The 16,994-nt window shown below is 47.7% G+C and overlaps 3 protein-coding genes across 5 annotated transcripts; 2 read left to right on the top strand and 1 right to left on the bottom strand.

Annotated features, from left to right (window-relative positions):
• Positions 1 to 375: 375 nt before the first annotated feature.
• On the bottom strand, positions 376 to 3,213 carry MPST (mercaptopyruvate sulfurtransferase). 3 transcript variants are annotated; one of them, XM_005015986.6, is made up of 3 exons: positions 3,074 to 3,213; positions 1,979 to 2,631; positions 376 to 1,375 (listed from the first exon to the last, which is right to left on the bottom strand). In XM_005015986.6, the coding sequence occupies exons 2-3, from the start codon at positions 2,571 to 2,573 to the stop codon at positions 1,077 to 1,079; spliced, it is 894 nt and encodes a 297-aa protein (XP_005016043.1). In that variant the 5' UTR covers positions 2,574 to 2,631; positions 3,074 to 3,213; the 3' UTR covers positions 376 to 1,076. The 3 variants fall into 3 exon arrangements, with proteins under 3 accessions (XP_005016043.1, XP_021125557.1, XP_027305996.1); XM_021269882.3 differs by having other exon boundaries at positions 2,980 to 3,121; XM_027450195.3 differs by lacking the exon at positions 3,074 to 3,213 and adding an exon at positions 2,998 to 3,021.
• Positions 3,214 to 3,441: 228 nt separating this feature from the next.
• On the top strand, positions 3,442 to 10,646 carry TST (thiosulfate sulfurtransferase). The gene is made up of 2 exons (XM_027450201.3): positions 3,442 to 4,027; positions 10,174 to 10,646. Exons 1-2 carry the CDS (start codon positions 3,442 to 3,444, stop codon positions 10,470 to 10,472), a joined length of 885 nt encoding a protein of 294 aa, XP_027306002.1. The 3' UTR covers positions 10,473 to 10,646.
• A 509-nt stretch (positions 10,647 to 11,155) lies between these two features.
• CIMIP4 (ciliary microtubule inner protein 4) lies at positions 11,156 to 16,285 on the top strand. The gene is made up of 6 exons (XM_005016018.6): positions 11,156 to 11,301; positions 12,816 to 12,891; positions 13,493 to 14,139; positions 14,580 to 14,727; positions 15,790 to 15,900; positions 16,113 to 16,285. The coding sequence occupies exons 1-6, from the start codon at positions 11,293 to 11,295 to the stop codon at positions 16,196 to 16,198; spliced, it is 1,077 nt and encodes a 358-aa protein (XP_005016075.3). The 5' UTR covers positions 11,156 to 11,292; the 3' UTR covers positions 16,199 to 16,285.
• Positions 16,286 to 16,994: the final 709 nt, after the last annotated feature.

Here is a 16,994-nt window from a genome sequence, read left to right on the forward strand (position 1 = left end):
CAGTTCCCCTGCTTTCATTTTAAGGTTAAAGGGTAAGTCTCAAGGACAGAATGGGAACACCCATACAGTCCAAGTTTCACCATGTGAACTGACATCTGCTCTTTGAAGAACAGAGCTGACACTGCCTAACACGGAGTTTTAAACCAAAAAGCAAACAGGCAAGGACTAAAAGTAGGAATACAGTGAAAAGTCCCAAGAGAGAGGCATGCCATTGTCTTTCGTCAGCTGAAGAACTCGTTGAAGGTAAGAGAAGTAGTTCTGCTCATGAAAGAAGACTTCTCATTTGAATCATCTAGACAAATTGATCCCATAAAAATTGATTTCCTGGAAAGGACTCGCCCAAGCAACATTCACACAAGCTCCATTTAGCAGAAAGACCTTGAAACAAATGTTTATTTATTTCTTTTTACTTCCAGAATCTTTTTGTTTTTATTTTAAGGGGGGATTTGGTGTCATGGGGGTACAAAATTGGCTAAGCACACATTGCAGTTAAGAGTCCAAGTGCAAGAAGAAATGCAAACTAAATCTCTAAACCCACAAAGTGCCAACCTCAAAGCTGTATCTCCTTCATTAAGTGCTATATTTTTTCCTTGGATTTTGCACCCAAAATAGCCCTAGTGTGCGTGGCTGGCTTCTAGGATAGAGGCAGAATAAGACCATGAGGCACAGTTATACAAGTATGACCATCCTGTGACTAAACATGGTGGAATGTCCTGAGTCATAAGCCTGGCTTGACTCAGTTAACATCTCCACAGTGCCGCCAGCACTCTCCCTTCCATCTGACACTGTAAAATGGTCACAGAATCGCAGAACAGTTGAAGTTGGAAGGGAACTCTGGAGGTCATTTGTTCCAACCCACCTGCTCATGCATGGTCACCTAGAGCAGGCTGCCCAGGTCGTCTTTATGCTCCTGAGCAGCAGGGGTTGAGGAAGGAGAAGGTGCTGAAGCACTATGTGCCCATACTTGCTACCCAGCACCTTCACCTCATGACACTTGCCCAGGAACATTAAACCCATCTTTTCCAAACTCTGTTTCAAGGCAAATTATCTGTACGACTGGAAGATGAAGCAGCTCATTACATAGTCTTCCCCTTTCCATCAGAAACAATATTTTCAGGATCTGCCCGCATGTACCATTCCACCCAGGCCCCATCATACACGGCGACATCTGGTTTGCCACAGAGGTATGCCCCCAGAGCCACGTGGCAGGCAGTGACCCCAGAGCCACACGTAGCTACCAGAGGCTTTGAGAGGTCCACTTTCTTCTCATGGAACAGACTTTTGATCTGCTCAGGGGTCTTCTCTAAGCCGGACTCTGTGAGGAAACTGGTGAAGGGAATGTTCACGGAGCCAGGGATATGACCAGGCTCAATTCCTGAAAGAAAAGCAGTACAGATAGGAATTAACCTCTACTGTCTAGGATGAATCCATCACAAAACCCGTTATCTGTTTCTCTAGGAGGGGTATTTACTGTTTAGCGTATTTTGTTAAAACATATGCATTTATTTCTGTTAAAGCTTACTTTACTAGATTACTGATTACTCAGGAAGGATGGCTGTAGCCTTCAGGTTATTACATGCACAGAAAATCCTGTTATTAAGCTCTATTCTTCCTCCCCGTTCCCTCCACCAGAGCAACCCACTCTGCAGAGTTGCTCATTGAAGCACTTCCACGGGTTCTTCTGATGGAAGAGAAGCCAGTACATGGAGAGATTAATACACGTCGTTGAGGTGTATGAAAGCTACTTACCTCACCCCAGCCCTTCATAAGAAAAAAATACACAGTTTTCCCACCCCTGAGTTTTCAAAGGAGCACTAGGCAGTCAGTGGGATATATTGTACAGGTGGATATATTGTATTAAGTTCCATCCCATAAAGGGCAACTATATATCCCATCACTACTTCCACAGGAGTCAAACTTACAGACAGGTTACATATAAGCCCTTGTAACTACCCCAATATCTCAGCAGGCACATTACCATCTCGGGGCTCTGGCTCTATACCCTGGAACCGTCCTGCAGCACGCGCATCCACTACTTGGAAGCGGTGGGAATCCAGGTTATCTAAGATGTCCTCATAGGTTTTCACCATGCCCTTGTCCAAGGTGGCGTGGAACTCAGAGTGAGCTACTGGGTTTTTCCCAGAGCTCAGCGGAAGTCCCTCTCGCAGCCAGTTCTTCAGGCCACCATCTAGTAGGGAAACTGCTTCATGTCCAAAGATCCTGAACATCCACCAAACTCGAGGTGCTGAGAAGAGGCCTTGGTCGCTGCCATCATACACCACAACATGGGAATCATTCCCTACACCCAGCTTCCCCACGTACTCAGCAAAGTCACTGGCTTTAGGCAGCATATGATCGTAAGGTGAAGTACGATCGCTGCACTGGTCAATATCGAAGAAAACAGCACCGGGGATGTGGCGTTCTTCAAATTCCTGCTTCGGGTCACGCTTCATCTTCGGCAAATACCAAGATGCGTCCACGACTTTCAAGGCCTGTCCAGGTTGCTGGGACTTGATGGCTTCTGAAAGCCATTTGGCAGACACCAGAGCACGGTAGAGGAGCTGTTGCGACATCGCTCCTGAATCCTGGCCAAGATTACCTGATCGCCGGGGTTTGCTTCAATCCACCTGTCTGCAAAAGGGAAGAAAGTCAGGAATTAGAGACCAGCCTCACAATAAGTGACCAGACAAAGATGTGTTTTGGAACCAAAGCCCTGTGCCCACACTGAAATGAGAACTTAAAGCCTAGAGTGAGGGGTTTGCCGTGCAAATAGGGAATAGGGATTTAATGGAGCTCAGCCTAAACCCTGCATGGAGAGGGGCAGCTATGGCAGAGCTCCACCCTACACCCAGCCACCACAGCCCACCAGCCCTTCCACACCCAGCACTGCCAGCAACACGAGGACAGCAGGACAGCCTTGGGACCCCCAAAAATGAGGATTGGAGCACCCTGCCGCTCCCACACCCCCCTACAGCCCACCTCCAGCCGAGGCCGCACCCGGCCACCACCGCACGCCCCAGACACCCCCCACCCCATGCAGGGGAAGGGAGGGGAAAGCCAGGGGGCCCCGTACCTCAGTGCCGAGCAGCACCAAGCCTCAGTCCCCTCCAGCCGGGCCCTACACCGCCTTCGGGGCCCTCCCAGCGGGCCGGTCCCGGGCGGTGCCGCCCGCCCCCGCACCGCCCCTCGCCACCCCGGGTCCCCCCGCTGAGGCGCGGGGCCGCCATTTTGTGTGTGTGTACAGGGTATTGGGGGGGGGCAGCCCACTTTCGGCTGTCCCGCGGCTTCCCCTCGCTATCAAGGGGGGATTTGGGGATCTCAGCCCCTTCTCCTCCGCCCACCTCGGCAGCCCGAGGGGCCGGCACCGGCCTGCCCCGCCCGTACGGGCTGATTGGCCGTGTCCCGGCTCCGCCACCGCCTCGGGTCTCTCTGGCTTCCGAGATGGCGGCGCAGGTGCTGGGCAAGGCGCTGGTGTCCTCCAAATGGCTGGCCGAGGCCGTGAAAGCCGGGCGGGTCGGGGCCGGCTTGCGGGTGCTCGATGCCTCCTGGTACCCTCCGCAGGAGCGAAACGCTCGGCAGGAGTTCAGGGAGAGCCACATCCCCGGGGCGTCTTTCTTTGACATCGAGGAGTGCCGGGACAAGTCGTCCCCGTACGACTTCATGCTGCCCAGCGAGGCTGGCTTCGCCGACTACGTGGGGCAGCTGGGGATCAGCAACGACACCCACGTCGTGGTGTACGACGGGGATAAGCTGGGCACTTTCTACGCCCCCCGTGCCTGGTGGATGTTTCGGGTCTTCGGGCACCGGCAGGTGTCGGTGCTGAATGGTGGCTTCAAGAATTGGGTGAAGGAGGGCCACCCCGTGACGGCGGAGGTCAGCCAGCCCACACCGGCGGTCTTTAAGGCCAAGCTGGACAAGAGCCTGCTGAAGACCTTCGAGGAGATGATGGAGAACGTGGGGTCCAAGCGGTTCCAGGTGGTGGATTCCCGCCCCGAGGGCCGGTTTCGGGGGACTGAGCTGGACCAAGGTAAAGAAGGGGGAACAGCACCCGACCCCTGCGCTGGAGTAGGATGAGTGTTGATAGTCCGAGCATAATAACACCTTGCAGCCAGTGGGCATGCATCAGCCTAACTCATGGATTTACCTTAAGGCATATGCAGCTGAGCAGTTGGATCCCAGCGCCCTCATGGGATGCTTTTTGTGTAATTCATTGTAAAGCTGCAGGAGAAAATAGCAGACAAAGGAGCAGGAACACCTGGAGGCCTGCAGTCAGTTGGCTCCAGGATCCTCTGTCCCACATCCTACAGAATTTAATCAGACAGAATGCAAACATGGGATATGAGAGCTTCCAGGGGGTTCTTTAGGGCCCAGTCTAATAGTAACAGGCACATACAAGCGGTATTAATACAGGCACCTCTCACAGAAATGAACACACCAGCAAAAGCCGAGGTTGTTTTACATAGTGCTGTAACCCAAGAAACATTTGCCTTTTTGCTCTGGTTCCCAACAAATAGAGAACTTGCTGGTCCTGATCAAAGGTCATTTGCTCTCTGCCGTAAATCAAGCAGGCTTAAATAAGGAAAGCCCCAAACCTTTCCCAAACGTTTGTGCTGTCACCCTGTCTCTTCTTGCACGTAAAAGGAATAAAAATTGATTTAGTTACCTCAGTCCCATGCTGGATATGCAAACAACAGAGGTGGGAGAAATACACATGCAGTGGGGACAGCTGGTACGGGAATGTGATTCAAATGAAATTCAAGTTGGTTGCTAAAGGAGGCCCATAGTGTGTAATTTAAGCTTTGGTATATTGCAGAATGTCTTCCCCTCCAAATCGGTATCAGAAATGGCTTTAAAAATTTGGACATTTAAAAACAATATGAAAAACTCAATAACAGGCTTGTCTTGAGTTATGATCCGTTCCATCAGAGTGGGTGTGCAGCAGGTTTCTGTGGTCCTGGGGCTGTGCTGTGCCTCTGCGTTGCAGGTGCGCTGTTACTCTGTCCTGAACGTTTCATTATGTGCGTGCTGCTTCACAGCCATCAAGTGGGACACTGCGCCCCAAGCTCTGAGAAACCAATCCTGAAATAAATTCCCCCTGCCAAACCTCAGGACTGTTTGGCTGTAATGGCTTCGTGCACGTGGTTTGCCTATGTGTCTGTGGTGCACCCTAAATACTTGACCTGTGCTTGATGCTGCAGAAGGTGGGAGTGGATGAGAGTGATAGCAGATATTGTTGCAGGGAGAGAGCGGAGTTAGGCTTATCACTCGTTCTGTTTCTTCCCCTATTGCAGCCCATCAAAGTGAAGGTGGAATTTTAATCTTAAGACATGAATAAAGCCCTCCTTGCTGATAGAGCTGACGGATTTCACATTCTCTTTTCCAAAGTGGAGTTATCACCGGGTGACAAATACCGCAGCCCCTGACATCATCTTGAAAACAGATTTCTCCTTTGAAATGAGTCAGCATGGAACAGTTTATTTGTGGTGGTCCAGTTTTGCTTCCCACAGCAGATCCAGCAGGGTAAGCACTCCAGCTGCAGCTGCTCGTTCTGCAAGAGCTCGACAGCTTTCTGAGCCAGGCCAGCCAATAGCTGTGCTACAGCCAGTGGTGGGTAAAAGGCAGTGCTTACACCTAAAAGAACAATTTGAAATCAATGCTGATTAATTACAGGGGTCATTCCATCAGGGAGGAGAAACATAGCCTGCAATTTAGAAAAGAAGAATGGTCTTGAGGTTAAGGAACTTAATATGTTCTCAGGTGATTTCAGTTTAATTATTGCCTCAGCTCTTGACTTCTTAATTAAGTCCATTAATCTCTCCAGTTCCATGAACTCCATCACCAGAAGAGGCTAATTTCAGCTGATGCTTTTGTCTGCTTAGTTTTTCAGCTCCTTATGGTAGGAATTAGCTGCCCCTGCTTTATTTTTATGCAGCAGTCACCTTGCTGGTGACTTAGATCTTGTAATATTTAATACAAGTCACGATACATACTTCATTTTCAGTTGCTGGTAGATATCTACACACGTTGACAGGGTGGAGAAAGGCAGATGTGGTGTCTTCACGCTGGGTCTCAGAGGTCTAAAATACAGTTATGTCTTTGGATGAAAAAGAAGCTCTGATGGTAGTGCTTGGTGTGCATCCCTGACCTGTGCACAGAGTGGGTAAAGTTATCCCTCCAGAGTGCTGTGTCCCTGGAGGAGCTGGCAACTCAGGACTAGCTTGGCTCATGAGCTGTTTTCAGCAGCAGCCAAACCAGCATATTCACACAGGTGCTGCAGGGTACAGGTCTGGGGAACCAGCCTGAACAGAGGCCATCCAGGGACAGATGATAAAAATAATTGCAAGGTGGTTGCCAGTGCTGATTCTCTCAGAGTATTTTTCACAAAAAGAAATGAGGAACAGGAATTGTGGCTGAACAGAAGTATATAAAAAGAAGGGAAACTTGCCAGACAACAAAATCTGTTCTCTAAAAAAGAAAGTAAACCCTAAGCTGCTTAATGAACATCCAGCCATTTTTATTTCTCATTCTCAGACCTTGGGTAGTCCCTGTCTCCCTTGCTCCCATCTTCCGAGCTCTTATTGTGACCAGCTCCACACAAAAAGCTTTTGCTCAGCTTGAATGATCAGTAGCAGCAGGAGGGAGAATGAAATGTCGCTGCTCCTTCCTCTAAGTGGAGTCTGCAGCTTGGAGCAGACTGCCTGTATGTTGTCCGTGAAGTAATACTCAAGGCACAACATAGAGAGTGTGACTTTCAAAGTCTGTTTCATCCCTCGGGAGCTTACAGTCAGAGCTGTCCATCTTTGTGACAAGGTTGACAAACAGAAGATGCCAGGCTGGAGGTCGTGCCAGTTCTTAGAGTTGACTCTTCTGGCCACATACACACGCAGTATTTTGACATTGGTGGCAAAGGCTTATTGATCTGAAAATGAAGATCTGTCAGGCCTGGATGGAGCTTAAAGTGTTCTTCCAATGAGTTCACAGTAGGTCAGATGAGATCTTTAATGGTCTGCTTGAAGACATACAGTTTTAATGAAAGAGAGAGGGAAAAAAGGCAACAGAGGAGGATTTGGGAGAGAACCGCTATTTGCAGTCAGCAAACTCCAAGACCACAGGGAGTTAAATGTGAACAAGGCACATCTTTTATCTTTTTGCCCTTAAGAAATTCCATTTGGAGCTTTTGTCACAAAGGGAAAGGCTGGAGAAAAGAAACTGTAGTCTTAGCTAGACAAATAGCCAATGAAAAAAAAAAAAAAGATGTTTAAGCAGAGAACCTAACAGATGTGGAAAAGGGGATTAAACAGTGAAGAAGATAACATATTACAGGTTACAGAGTGTGAGGGAGGATTGCCAGAAGCCCAGCTGAGTGAGATTTGGCAAAGGAAATTAAAACAAATAACAAAAACTGCTGGAACAAAGTGTAAAAAGCGAACAAGGAGAGCAGGAATGAATAAGGTCGCTATGGAGTTAGCAGGGGTTCTGGATGAAAGATCGTGTGCAGCCTCCGAATTGCAGCGAGTCAGTGCTGCTGGCTTTTTGTTTTTCCTGGGGATAAAGTCTTACAGAGTGAGGTGTAGCAACAGGAAGGGGAAAGAGAAGGAAATGATCATTTCTAAACAGGGAGTGTAACCAAAAGCTATCTGTGTGCTCAGATCTGTGAGGCAGAAGATCTCTATCCCAAATACGTGTCAAAAATCAATTGTGACATTGCAACTCCACGAAGCAAGACATTTACTAAGTAGATCACGTCAGAGCATGGTTTTATAGGACCGAGACACTAGCAAAGCTGTGTTTTTAATTTAGGATAGGAGGTACAACATAACCCATGTGATTTTGATCTATTAGCATAACATCAATAGATTGGAAGGCTTTCCAAAGACTTTTCAAGAAAAAGTATTTGAATTGAGGGTGATATTGAATTAAATACCTTGATAAACTTGCACTGCAGCTAAGGACTCTGTTTCTTTGACAACAGAATTGATTTGCCAGATAAGAAGAAAGGGAACATTCATGCCTGGATGTTGTGTCTGTTTACTTCCTTCCAGCTATTGGAAGCAGCCACAAAGTAGATTTAATCCATTTGAACTTTGACCCACGCTCAAAAGCAACAGAAGAGGATGGCAAGAACCTCAGATGTAGCTTGGCCTTGACAGCAGCAGTTATTAACCTCCTGTTTATCAGTCGAGATGCTAGGAAATGACACTTTCTTATCTAGTAGACAAGGGAACCTATAAAGTAATTCTTGTAGTAGCTGGGGGTCAAACTCTGTGATCGTAGGGTCCCTTCCTTGAGTTACAAGGGTGACTGCATGATTCTGGTGTGGAGTATGGCTTTGTGTCATCTGAGGCTCAAGTGGATGTATCTTCTCTTCTTCAGATCCTGCTCTGTCCAGCTTTGCCTTCTAGTGCTGATAAAACTTCCTCAGCCACTCACGAGCACGTCTTAGGCAGTCCAAGGAGCTGTGGTTGTGCAGTGTCAGCTAGTTCTTTCCGCTCAACACCCACATACATGAGTAAATGCTGTTTCTACAGAATTCCCTGTCTTGAGCACTGGTCTCTCTGACAAACTTCAGAATGTCTGGAGCAAGGAAATCTCGCTCTAGGTGAAAACCAAAATACTCAAATGAGACTGTTCTTTTCCGAGGCTGTTCTTCTCCTAATTAAAGATTCATTTAAGGGTGGTAAGTGTAGAACATGGAGGGATACAAAGCTGAGTATTGTGGACAATCGTGACCATGGGGCCTGGAACAGCTAAGAATTGAATCAGCGACCTGGCAAGCTTCTTCGAGCAAGAGCTGGCTCCTCTTGTTCAGCCCCCAGGACTTCTTGCGCTCAGTAGACTTCCCCAGTGTCCCCCTCCACTCAGGATGAATTAAGAGACAAAGATAATCCGTCTCAAACAGAGAAGGATTTTGTGAAGCAGACTAGGGGCAGCTTTGCATGTCACTTTTGCCCAGTTGAGCAAAAATCCCCTCCTCAGCACCCCCCTGAAATCCTGTTTTCCCCTCGTGGCATGTCTCATCACATCATGACATCACTCTGCATGAGCTATGAAACTGCATTATCATCACGACGATGCCAATCTCTGACCAAGTGTTACTTTAATCATTTGGCCCTGACAAAGGCTTCCTGCCCCGATCTTTCCCCATCTCTTGGGATCAGCTACCCTGATGACTGAGGGAATTGGAAAGCTATAAATGAAACATTACCGTTTCTGTAACTTTCCTAGGGCTGACTTGTTAGAAATTCAAACCTAGCAAAGAGCCGTTCCCTGAAATGCATTTTCAATGTAATATTTAATATTTCCTGCTCCGATGGGGCTCGATCTAAAGCCTATCAAAGTCAGTGGAAAAACTCCAGTTGAGTGTAATGGATTTCAATTAAGCCTGTAGTGACAGAGATTGAATTTCAAGGATGTGATGAAAGTCTCATTCATCGTATCTTTATATCTGCATCTCTCTAGAGACCTTGTTCGTGAGATGTAACTTTCAACTTAGCTGAAGTGGTCAGCTGTACCGGTAGAAAAACAGGACCCATGCTGAGTTTATCCCTGGAGTGGATAAGAAGTGTTACAGAATCTAAATTCTCACTCCCCTGACCCTATTGCCCTGGTGTGGCTGCCTCAGCAGTAATGCGCATGACGTTAAGGTCGCTGTACTTTCCTGAAGCGTGGTTTTAATGTGGCACAGGAATGAGCTGTGAACAGAAAGCTACTTTCACAAATTTCACCTACAAGCCACAGCTCTTGCTTCTGAAAGCTGTCACTACACGCTGCTGGCATAGGTGGGTAAGGTCAGAAACACGCTGCTATATTTCTCTTCACACAGATCCCCTTAATGCCTTTGCTAGGATCCGTCCTGTGGTGGCTCTTTGATTCTTGTCACATCCAGGGCTGCCAAAGCCTTCGGATTCCTACCTCCTATTGCTTTCGGGGCGGTAATAGCTTGCTTAAAAATCCTGGAAGTTTTGACTTTAGCAAAGTTGAATAATCATTGTCCTCCTCTTTTTAGCCCCCTGTTGCTTTGCATCATCGTCGTATCCTGAAACAAATGAGTATCCTGGAGAGACTGGGAGTGTCTGCGGCGATGTCTCTGCAGTATCTCTTTTTGTAGGTGTCTTTCATCACCTTCATTAATATCTCCCTGCTAAAACTTTCTTTTCTTGTTCCCTCTTGCAGGGCTGGAATCTGGTCACATCCCCGGTGCTGTGAACATACCCTTCCAATCATTCCTAACAGAAACTGGCCACGAGAAGAGTGTCGAGGAGATTCAACAGATGTTCCGCGAGAAGAAAGTGGATCTCTCAAAGCCGCTGACGATCACGTGCCGTAAAGGCGTCACGGCGTGTCACATTGCCTTGGCTGCCTACCTGTGCGGCAAGCCTGACGTGTCCATTTATGATGGTTCTTGGTCGGAGTGGTTCCACCGTGCCCCACCTGAGTACAAGGTCTCTGAGATGAAGCGCAACAAGGCCTAGAGGGAGCCTTGTTTCTTGGGCAGCGAGATCCAGCAGCTATCTCCAGCCCAGGCTAGGGGGGAAGTGGAAATAAAGAAAAATCATGCTGATTTGTATTTTGGCAATTTTTCTAAGAATAATTTTTATCACTTCTTACACTTTCTCACAATGAAATAAAATTTACTTCAAAGATGATGCGTTTATGAACACCTCTAATTATTCTCAGCTTCCCGTGACCTCTTTGTACTGGGTGGGGGAAACAGTTTTGCAGGATGAGGGAGAGTTGCACACTTCCCTTGGTGAGAGCTCAGGTTCATGGTACGGTGCAACAGATGAAAAGTCTGGAGCTAAAACACAGCACTGGGTGCTGAACGCAGGAGGGCCAGGCTTTGGTTCAGCCAACCATCTCCGTTTTCTGTTGTGGAAAATGGGTGCACCTCTGATGGGGGTCAATGAGAGAATGTGAAACATTTGCAGATGCTAGGAGGTCCCATTCTGTTGAAATGCAGTCTTGTTGATTATCGTTGTGTTATGGAAGTGTCCGAGAACTCATACACATGTGATGAGGACTTATGGACACAGGCACTTCATGAGATGTGAGCCTTTTACTCTCTTTCCTGTTTCTTTTTTTCTTTTTTTTTTTTTTTTTTTCTTTTTTTGATGAAGGATGACCCTGATCTCTGCCATGTTTCTTCTGGTTCCCATGGTGACTATAGCTCATAGAGGGAGGGATGTTCCCTAGCAACTGTCCCTGCCGTTCAGCCTTCACACCACCTCCGTTCCTGGACTTCAGCAGGACCTGTCTGCTTGTAAGAATCACTGTGGCATCGCGTCAGGGGCCATGGAGCAGGTGAGAGAGGTGGTTATGGAAGAGGCTCACGCTGAATCCTGGATCTTTTCTATATGAAAGAAAAAAAGAGAAAATTTCATTTTAACCCAATCCATTTCATTTTAACCCAAAGGGGCTTCTCAGATCTGGAAAGTCATTGAAATATTCATATATTTTGGAGGTCCCATCAGATGTGGAAGGCATATGAGACCATTATTGATCGCATCTGGTGCCTGTGGCATACTAATCTGTACACCTGTCTCTCCTCCGTGGCTGGTTGTCAGGAAAGTCAAGAGTGCTAGGGCTGTAGAAACACTTTGTTGGTGGTGTTTTTCAGAAAGAGGTATCAAGTTTAATCGTTTTTAGCTGTTTGATCAAGATAATGTCATTTCTGGTGTGTCATATGTTGTCCCTTACAGAATTGGCTTAACAAAGGAGTAAGTAGGCATTGTTCTACAGCGTTTGTTACCCAGGAGGATGGTACAAAGATCTTTGAGTCCTTCTTTGTATTAAGATCCAGGCATCTCAGGGTGGAACTTTGGCTGGCTGAAAAGTGAAATGAACAATAAGCACTAGCAATAACATCAAATCCAATTACAACCTAGAAAGTAGGGACAGTGGCAGGACTTCAGCGTCATTTTGTCCAGCATGAATTGGGGAAATGAAGGTTGTCATTGAATGGGATTTGGGAAATGAGCACGTTGCCTCTGTACGCAGAAATTCTTCTATATTGAGAGATGGGCATTGAGATGGGAAGGGAGGAGTCCAACAGCGGACTGCAAAGATGGTGTAAAACAAGCTGCTGGCTTAAATCAGCCCTGTTGGTTCTCACGAGCTAACTTTGAAGCTGTAGGCTCCCTGCCCCCTCAGCTGATGTCTGTATTCCAATAACCAGCCTTCAGAGCAGAACCTAAGCACATAAATCATAGGCTGAGCTAATATGACAGATGTAGACGTATTTCCCTACCTGATCCAGATCACATTTGTGTTGCTGCTGGTGCCAGCGGGCTCACAAGTAACACATTCACCAGCACGTGTCGTGGCTTGAACCTGCCACAGGTTTCACTTGGGCTCAGCCTGCAGGGCCGCGTGAGGATGAGGAACAGACCAGCAGCGTGCCCAGCTGAGGGTTACACTGTCCTTCCCTGTGCAGGAAACGCATGAGCTCCCTCCTAGTGGAGGAGGCAGGTTTCAGAGGCTGTGTTTCAGATCACCTCATCAGCCGGAATAGCAAAGCAAACCAGGGAAGAGTCTGGGCCAGAATTAGGGAAGAAACCCCTTCCTCAGCCCATCTCCTGACAGACCTGACATCTCTGGATGCCTCAGAATAAATTACGATGTTTTCACTGTGGTGTTGAAGATCATGAGTTGTAGGACCGACCATCCAGTCAGGCACGGAAAGCTCTGCCACGACCTGGGGAGGTTTATTTGCTTGAGAAAAGTCTATGTCAATAGAAAGATGAGCAGGTGAGCAAGGCCACTGTCCCCTTCATTCGCTTCTCTGGGCCTGACACAGCATTTGTTTCTCTTCCAAGGGGGTGCTAGAGGTCCCACCATCCCCCGCACCTGATGTGGCAGAAAGTGACCCTGTGCTGGCCAGCAATACAGCAGGTAAGCAGGATGGCAGAGAAGCTGTCCCTCCTTCAGAGCTTGCTTTGCAGTACAGCTTGTGATGCAGTGGGTGGTTCCCTCCCTCCTTCCTGAGAGAGCCGATGGGTTAAAATCCCCTTGGGTGTGTTTTGCCCCCACTGGAGGACCTGTCTCACCACCTCGCTGCACAACTGCAGGGAGCCAGCACCAATTCTGTAAACTCACCAGCAAATAGCAGCGAGCCACAGAGGCTCTAATTGCATCTTCATGAGTGTGACGATGCTCAGGGGTTGGAGGGGCCACCCACACACAGGAAAACACAGACCTTTGTGTGCATGTTTGACCACAAAATTTTTACTTGCACATTTCTGTGCCTGTTCATGTGGCAGAGGCATGTAAGACTGCTTAGGAACTTTCATCTGGTCCTATAGGAAATATGGCATAAAGCTACAGGGTTGTTGTTCTTTACTGCTTTCTTTCCCACTTTGAGACTTTAATTCTTCTTTTGTTGTCTGCCAACAACACAGTGACCTGTCTGGTTGTTCCCAGCTCCGTTGAAGGTACCGCCTATCAATCATCCAGACAGTATCGAAATCATTGAGCTGTTCTTTTTGTCTTTAAGTGAAACCCGAGGAAGAAAAAAAGGAGCATCTTCCAGCAGGCTTATGTCCCAGCAGACAGAGAACATCCCAAAGGAGCTCCAGCAGAGCCTCTTGGAAGACCTGCAAGAGCCCAGCAGCTCAGGGAACAGCAAAGACCTCCACATCTATTAAATGCCGGGCATCTCTTTCCGCAAAGTGTATCCAGACGAAAAGACAGAGCAAACAGAATCTCCATGCCAAAACTCCCCCCGCTCAGGGCCATCATTCAAGAAAACTTGAAGAGGAAAGAGAAGATGGCTCTGCCACCAAAGACCCCAAAGCAGGGCATGAGCCAGCAAGGAGGACCAGCACTAACTGCCTGTGTGCAATACCCAGGCAGAGGGAGTCGGAGGACACCAAACCCATTTCAAATGCCACAGAACCAGTAGCGAGCCAGCACCAAATGCCGGGCACTAGAGTGCCTGGATCTCCCCAGAAGACCACCAAAGCTAGCTGTGAAAAAGCCAAGGAGACCTCCAGCAGATTGATTACCAAAGGGTCCTTATCATCACTCGGGCCAGATATGAAAGCAGAGTGGAAGCTGCTTCTGCAGAAGAGAAACAGCTTGATCCATGAAAACAGCAAATATAAATTTTCCAGTGCAGATGAACTTGCCAGCAGTGAAGAGGTATTGGAGGAAGCTGTTTCACGTCTCCTTTGTGGCAGATTGAAGGATGTTTTCATGGTGTAGCGGGGGGCTGAATGGGTGGGATATTAGCCCACAGACAGCCTTTCCCATCTCTTTTCAGTTTGATTTTCCATCCCCCTTCCTTTTGTAAGGTTCCTGTAGCTAGGCAGAGTCTAGCTCAGCGAGGCAAAATGTGCAACCTGGACCTAATCCAGGGCACGACACCATCGTCCCTTTCTGATTTGCACCCTTTTTTACCAGTCCCAGTTGTTCTACACAATAAGAATGACTGCAGGACCTGCTGGGGGAGACTCAAGGACAGACCCAGTCCCCAGGGGCTAGTCGTAGCTCAAAGGTCTCTGCAGGGATGGAAATACCAGCAGTTTGCTGCACTCGGAGAGCACTGAATGAGAGTGGTTCCTTCTTGTTCATGTTTTCAGGAACGGCGGGCTCTGTGCAAGGCAGCGCTAATCATAGGACAGAAAAGACTCAGCGACCGCACCGAGATGCTAAAAAACCCCCTGGAGTCTTCGACATTTGCTGATTACAATGAGCTGGGTTTTAACCTGAGGTCAAACATCTTCCAAGGTGAGGGGATGCACGTGCCTGTACCTGACCTTCAAGATGGTTCTATCTGTGCTGTGCCTGGGCTCCCAGCAGCCACCTTAGCTTGGATAGAGCTCTGACTGTGGGTTACCCTCACTTCTCTTCTTACTCCTCCATCCACAGTCGCTCCCAGGCTGTGGTGTTCGAGGAGGTGAAAGCCAGAGCCTCCCTTCCTACATGTGCTATCCCTTTCTCTTCTCTTCTTTCACTATTTTCTCTGAAACATGAAAAGCAAAGGTGTATCGTGACCCCTATCCTCCATGTGCAGAGCTGTCTAAATAGACACCATTTGGAATTCAGTGTCCCCTGTCATAGCCAGTCCCAAATTACCCCCAGGTCCAATACTGGCATTATTTCTCGTTAAGCCATTTAGAGATGCGGGCCTCTCAAATTTCTTCCCAAACCTCTATCAGGCATTGAAGATTGCGTTGTCCTGGTCTTTGTCACACAGAAAAGAGGGACATCTTAACCCAGGGAGCTCAAAATCATTATTATCAAGGAGAAGGTACAATAAAAAGGAAGGTGAGGAGAAAAGGATGAGAGATGAAAATAAAGCCCCCCCCCCCCAAAATGGCTAGAAGTCAAGAGGGAATAAACAGAAAAGTCCCAGCTGGGAGCTAATTGTAAGTATCATGGCAGAGAAGAAGTTCAAGAAGGCCTGGAGTGGTAAGATGGTGCTTCTTGTGGAGCCGTACTGTTGAGTAGGAGGTTACTCAGATGGATGAGGAGATTCAAGGGGGCATCAAGTGAGCACATGAATAAAGGAAGGGCACTGGGACACAAATAAAGGTGATACCCTTGCTGTACCCTTTACGTATGTCTCATGCTTGGGAATGAAAAGCAGATAAATTGGCAAACGAGCTCCCTCCTGGGTGATGATGAAGCTATTATTCAGCACCTAGCCACACACCTGATCAAAGGTATCGCGGTCAACGCATGACTTTTCCCGTGCCCTTGAAATTGCTGGTGGTGCTCCCTGCTTCAGTTCCAGGACTGCAGTAGGGTGATTTCTGCATGCATTTTCTCATTCCCTCTTCCTTTCAGGTGGCCCACTGGAGACCAGGAGCTTGATGAAAGATTCCTACACCCCCGATGTAATTCAGAAGGCGATCAGGGATCCCAAAAATTGGCATGGAAGGAGGACTGATGAGCTAGGTATGGCATCTGCTGGGAAAAGTATATTGCTGAATTCCTGAGAAAGATGCTGCTTCTGCCAAGGATAACGGATGAATCTGGACAAAGCGGGGGGAGGAGGAGGTGCTACAACTTGGCGTTTTCACAGGAGAGGAGCTGTACAGCTAGAAAAATCCCTGAGGGATAATAGTTTTAGAAGTGAGGCTGATGATTTTCTATGAACTTCTTTACAGGGAAATGGCATCAGAAAAATGCCCTAAATCTCAACTTGCAGAAAGCGTTGGAGGAGAAGTACGGGAAGAAAAAAGGCAAGCTTTAGAAGATGAAGGATAGGAACTGGAGTGCATTCAGCCGGGGATCTTCTTCCTCCGCCATCTAATAAACCTCCGTGTAGAGCACCAGCTCATTGCTGTTGTCAACGACAGATTTGTTGCTGGTGCGCTGTTCCCCGCTCAATTAGGGTATCTTTGGGGAGAGCAGTGCAAGATAAATCTGAATGCAAGAAAAGAAAAATCACTCTGTTGGTCACTGGTAAGATGGGCCTGCCTGGGGTGTGGAGCACACACCCTTGCTGAGGGTAGAAAATCATGGTGGTGAGAGGAGGCCGTATAAGCACAGAAGGGGATTCCTGATGTGTTTTTCTCACTGTATATAATGGTCCCTATTGCAGGATCCTGCCTTCCAGCTCCATGAAGTGTACCAGTTTGGTGCAGCAACCATAAAGTACGTGTCTGGGAGCAGCAATGCCCTGAGCCTTCCCCCCTGGTCCCAAGCTTTCATAGTTTTAAAAGACTGATGCTTTTCTCAGTGATATGAAATGTTTAGAGGCAGAATTAGGATTGTTACTCCACCCTTCATTGGTTGGGGGTTAGGTAACAATATGCTGACTTCATAAAAGCAGTGAAGGATGTTAAAATATAACTGGCAGTAATCAAGTGATTATTTTCCACCAGCAATAATTAACCATTCGGAATTCAGATATTGCCAGGCACACGCTCAAGTCTTTCAATTATGGAGAATGGCCAAATGGCAGCTTGTAGAAATCTCCCTGTAGGATTTTTCCTTGTGCATCAGTACCAAGAGGCTCCTGCCTGAGCACACACTACTCAACTGCA

The sequence above is a fragment of the Anas platyrhynchos genome, chromosome 1, assembly GCF_047663525.1.
Source record: "Anas platyrhynchos isolate ZD024472 breed Pekin duck chromosome 1, IASCAAS_PekinDuck_T2T, whole genome shotgun sequence".
In the NCBI taxonomy this organism is placed as follows: Eukaryota; Metazoa; Chordata; class Aves; order Anseriformes; family Anatidae; genus Anas; species Anas platyrhynchos.

What these genes read in the sequence shown, in the direction of transcription:
- MPST (XM_005015986.6), bottom strand. Translation starts at nt 2,573, where the DNA reads ATGTCGCAACAGCTCCTCTACCGTGCTCTGGTGTCTGCCAAATGGCTT. An exon ending in AGAGCCAGAGCCCCGAGATG is followed by an intron (nt 1,376 to 1,978) that starts GTAATGTGCCTG and finishes CTTTTCTTTCAG; the next exon opens with GAATTGAGCCTGGTCATATC.
- CIMIP4 (XM_005016018.6), top strand. An exon ending in GCTGGCCAGCAATACAGCAG is followed by an intron (nt 12,892 to 13,492) that starts GTAAGCAGGATG and finishes TTTGTCTTTAAG; the next exon opens with TGAAACCCGAGGAAGAAAAA. An exon ending in AAGGAGGACTGATGAGCTAG is followed by an intron (nt 15,901 to 16,112) that starts GTATGGCATCTG and finishes ACTTCTTTACAG; the next exon opens with GGAAATGGCATCAGAAAAAT.
- TST (XM_027450201.3), top strand. Translation starts at nt 3,442, where the DNA reads ATGGCGGCGCAGGTGCTGGGCAAGGCGCTGGTGTCCTCCAAATGGCTG. An exon ending in GGGGACTGAGCTGGACCAAG is followed by an intron (nt 4,028 to 10,173) that starts GTAAAGAAGGGG and finishes TCCCTCTTGCAG; the next exon opens with GGCTGGAATCTGGTCACATC.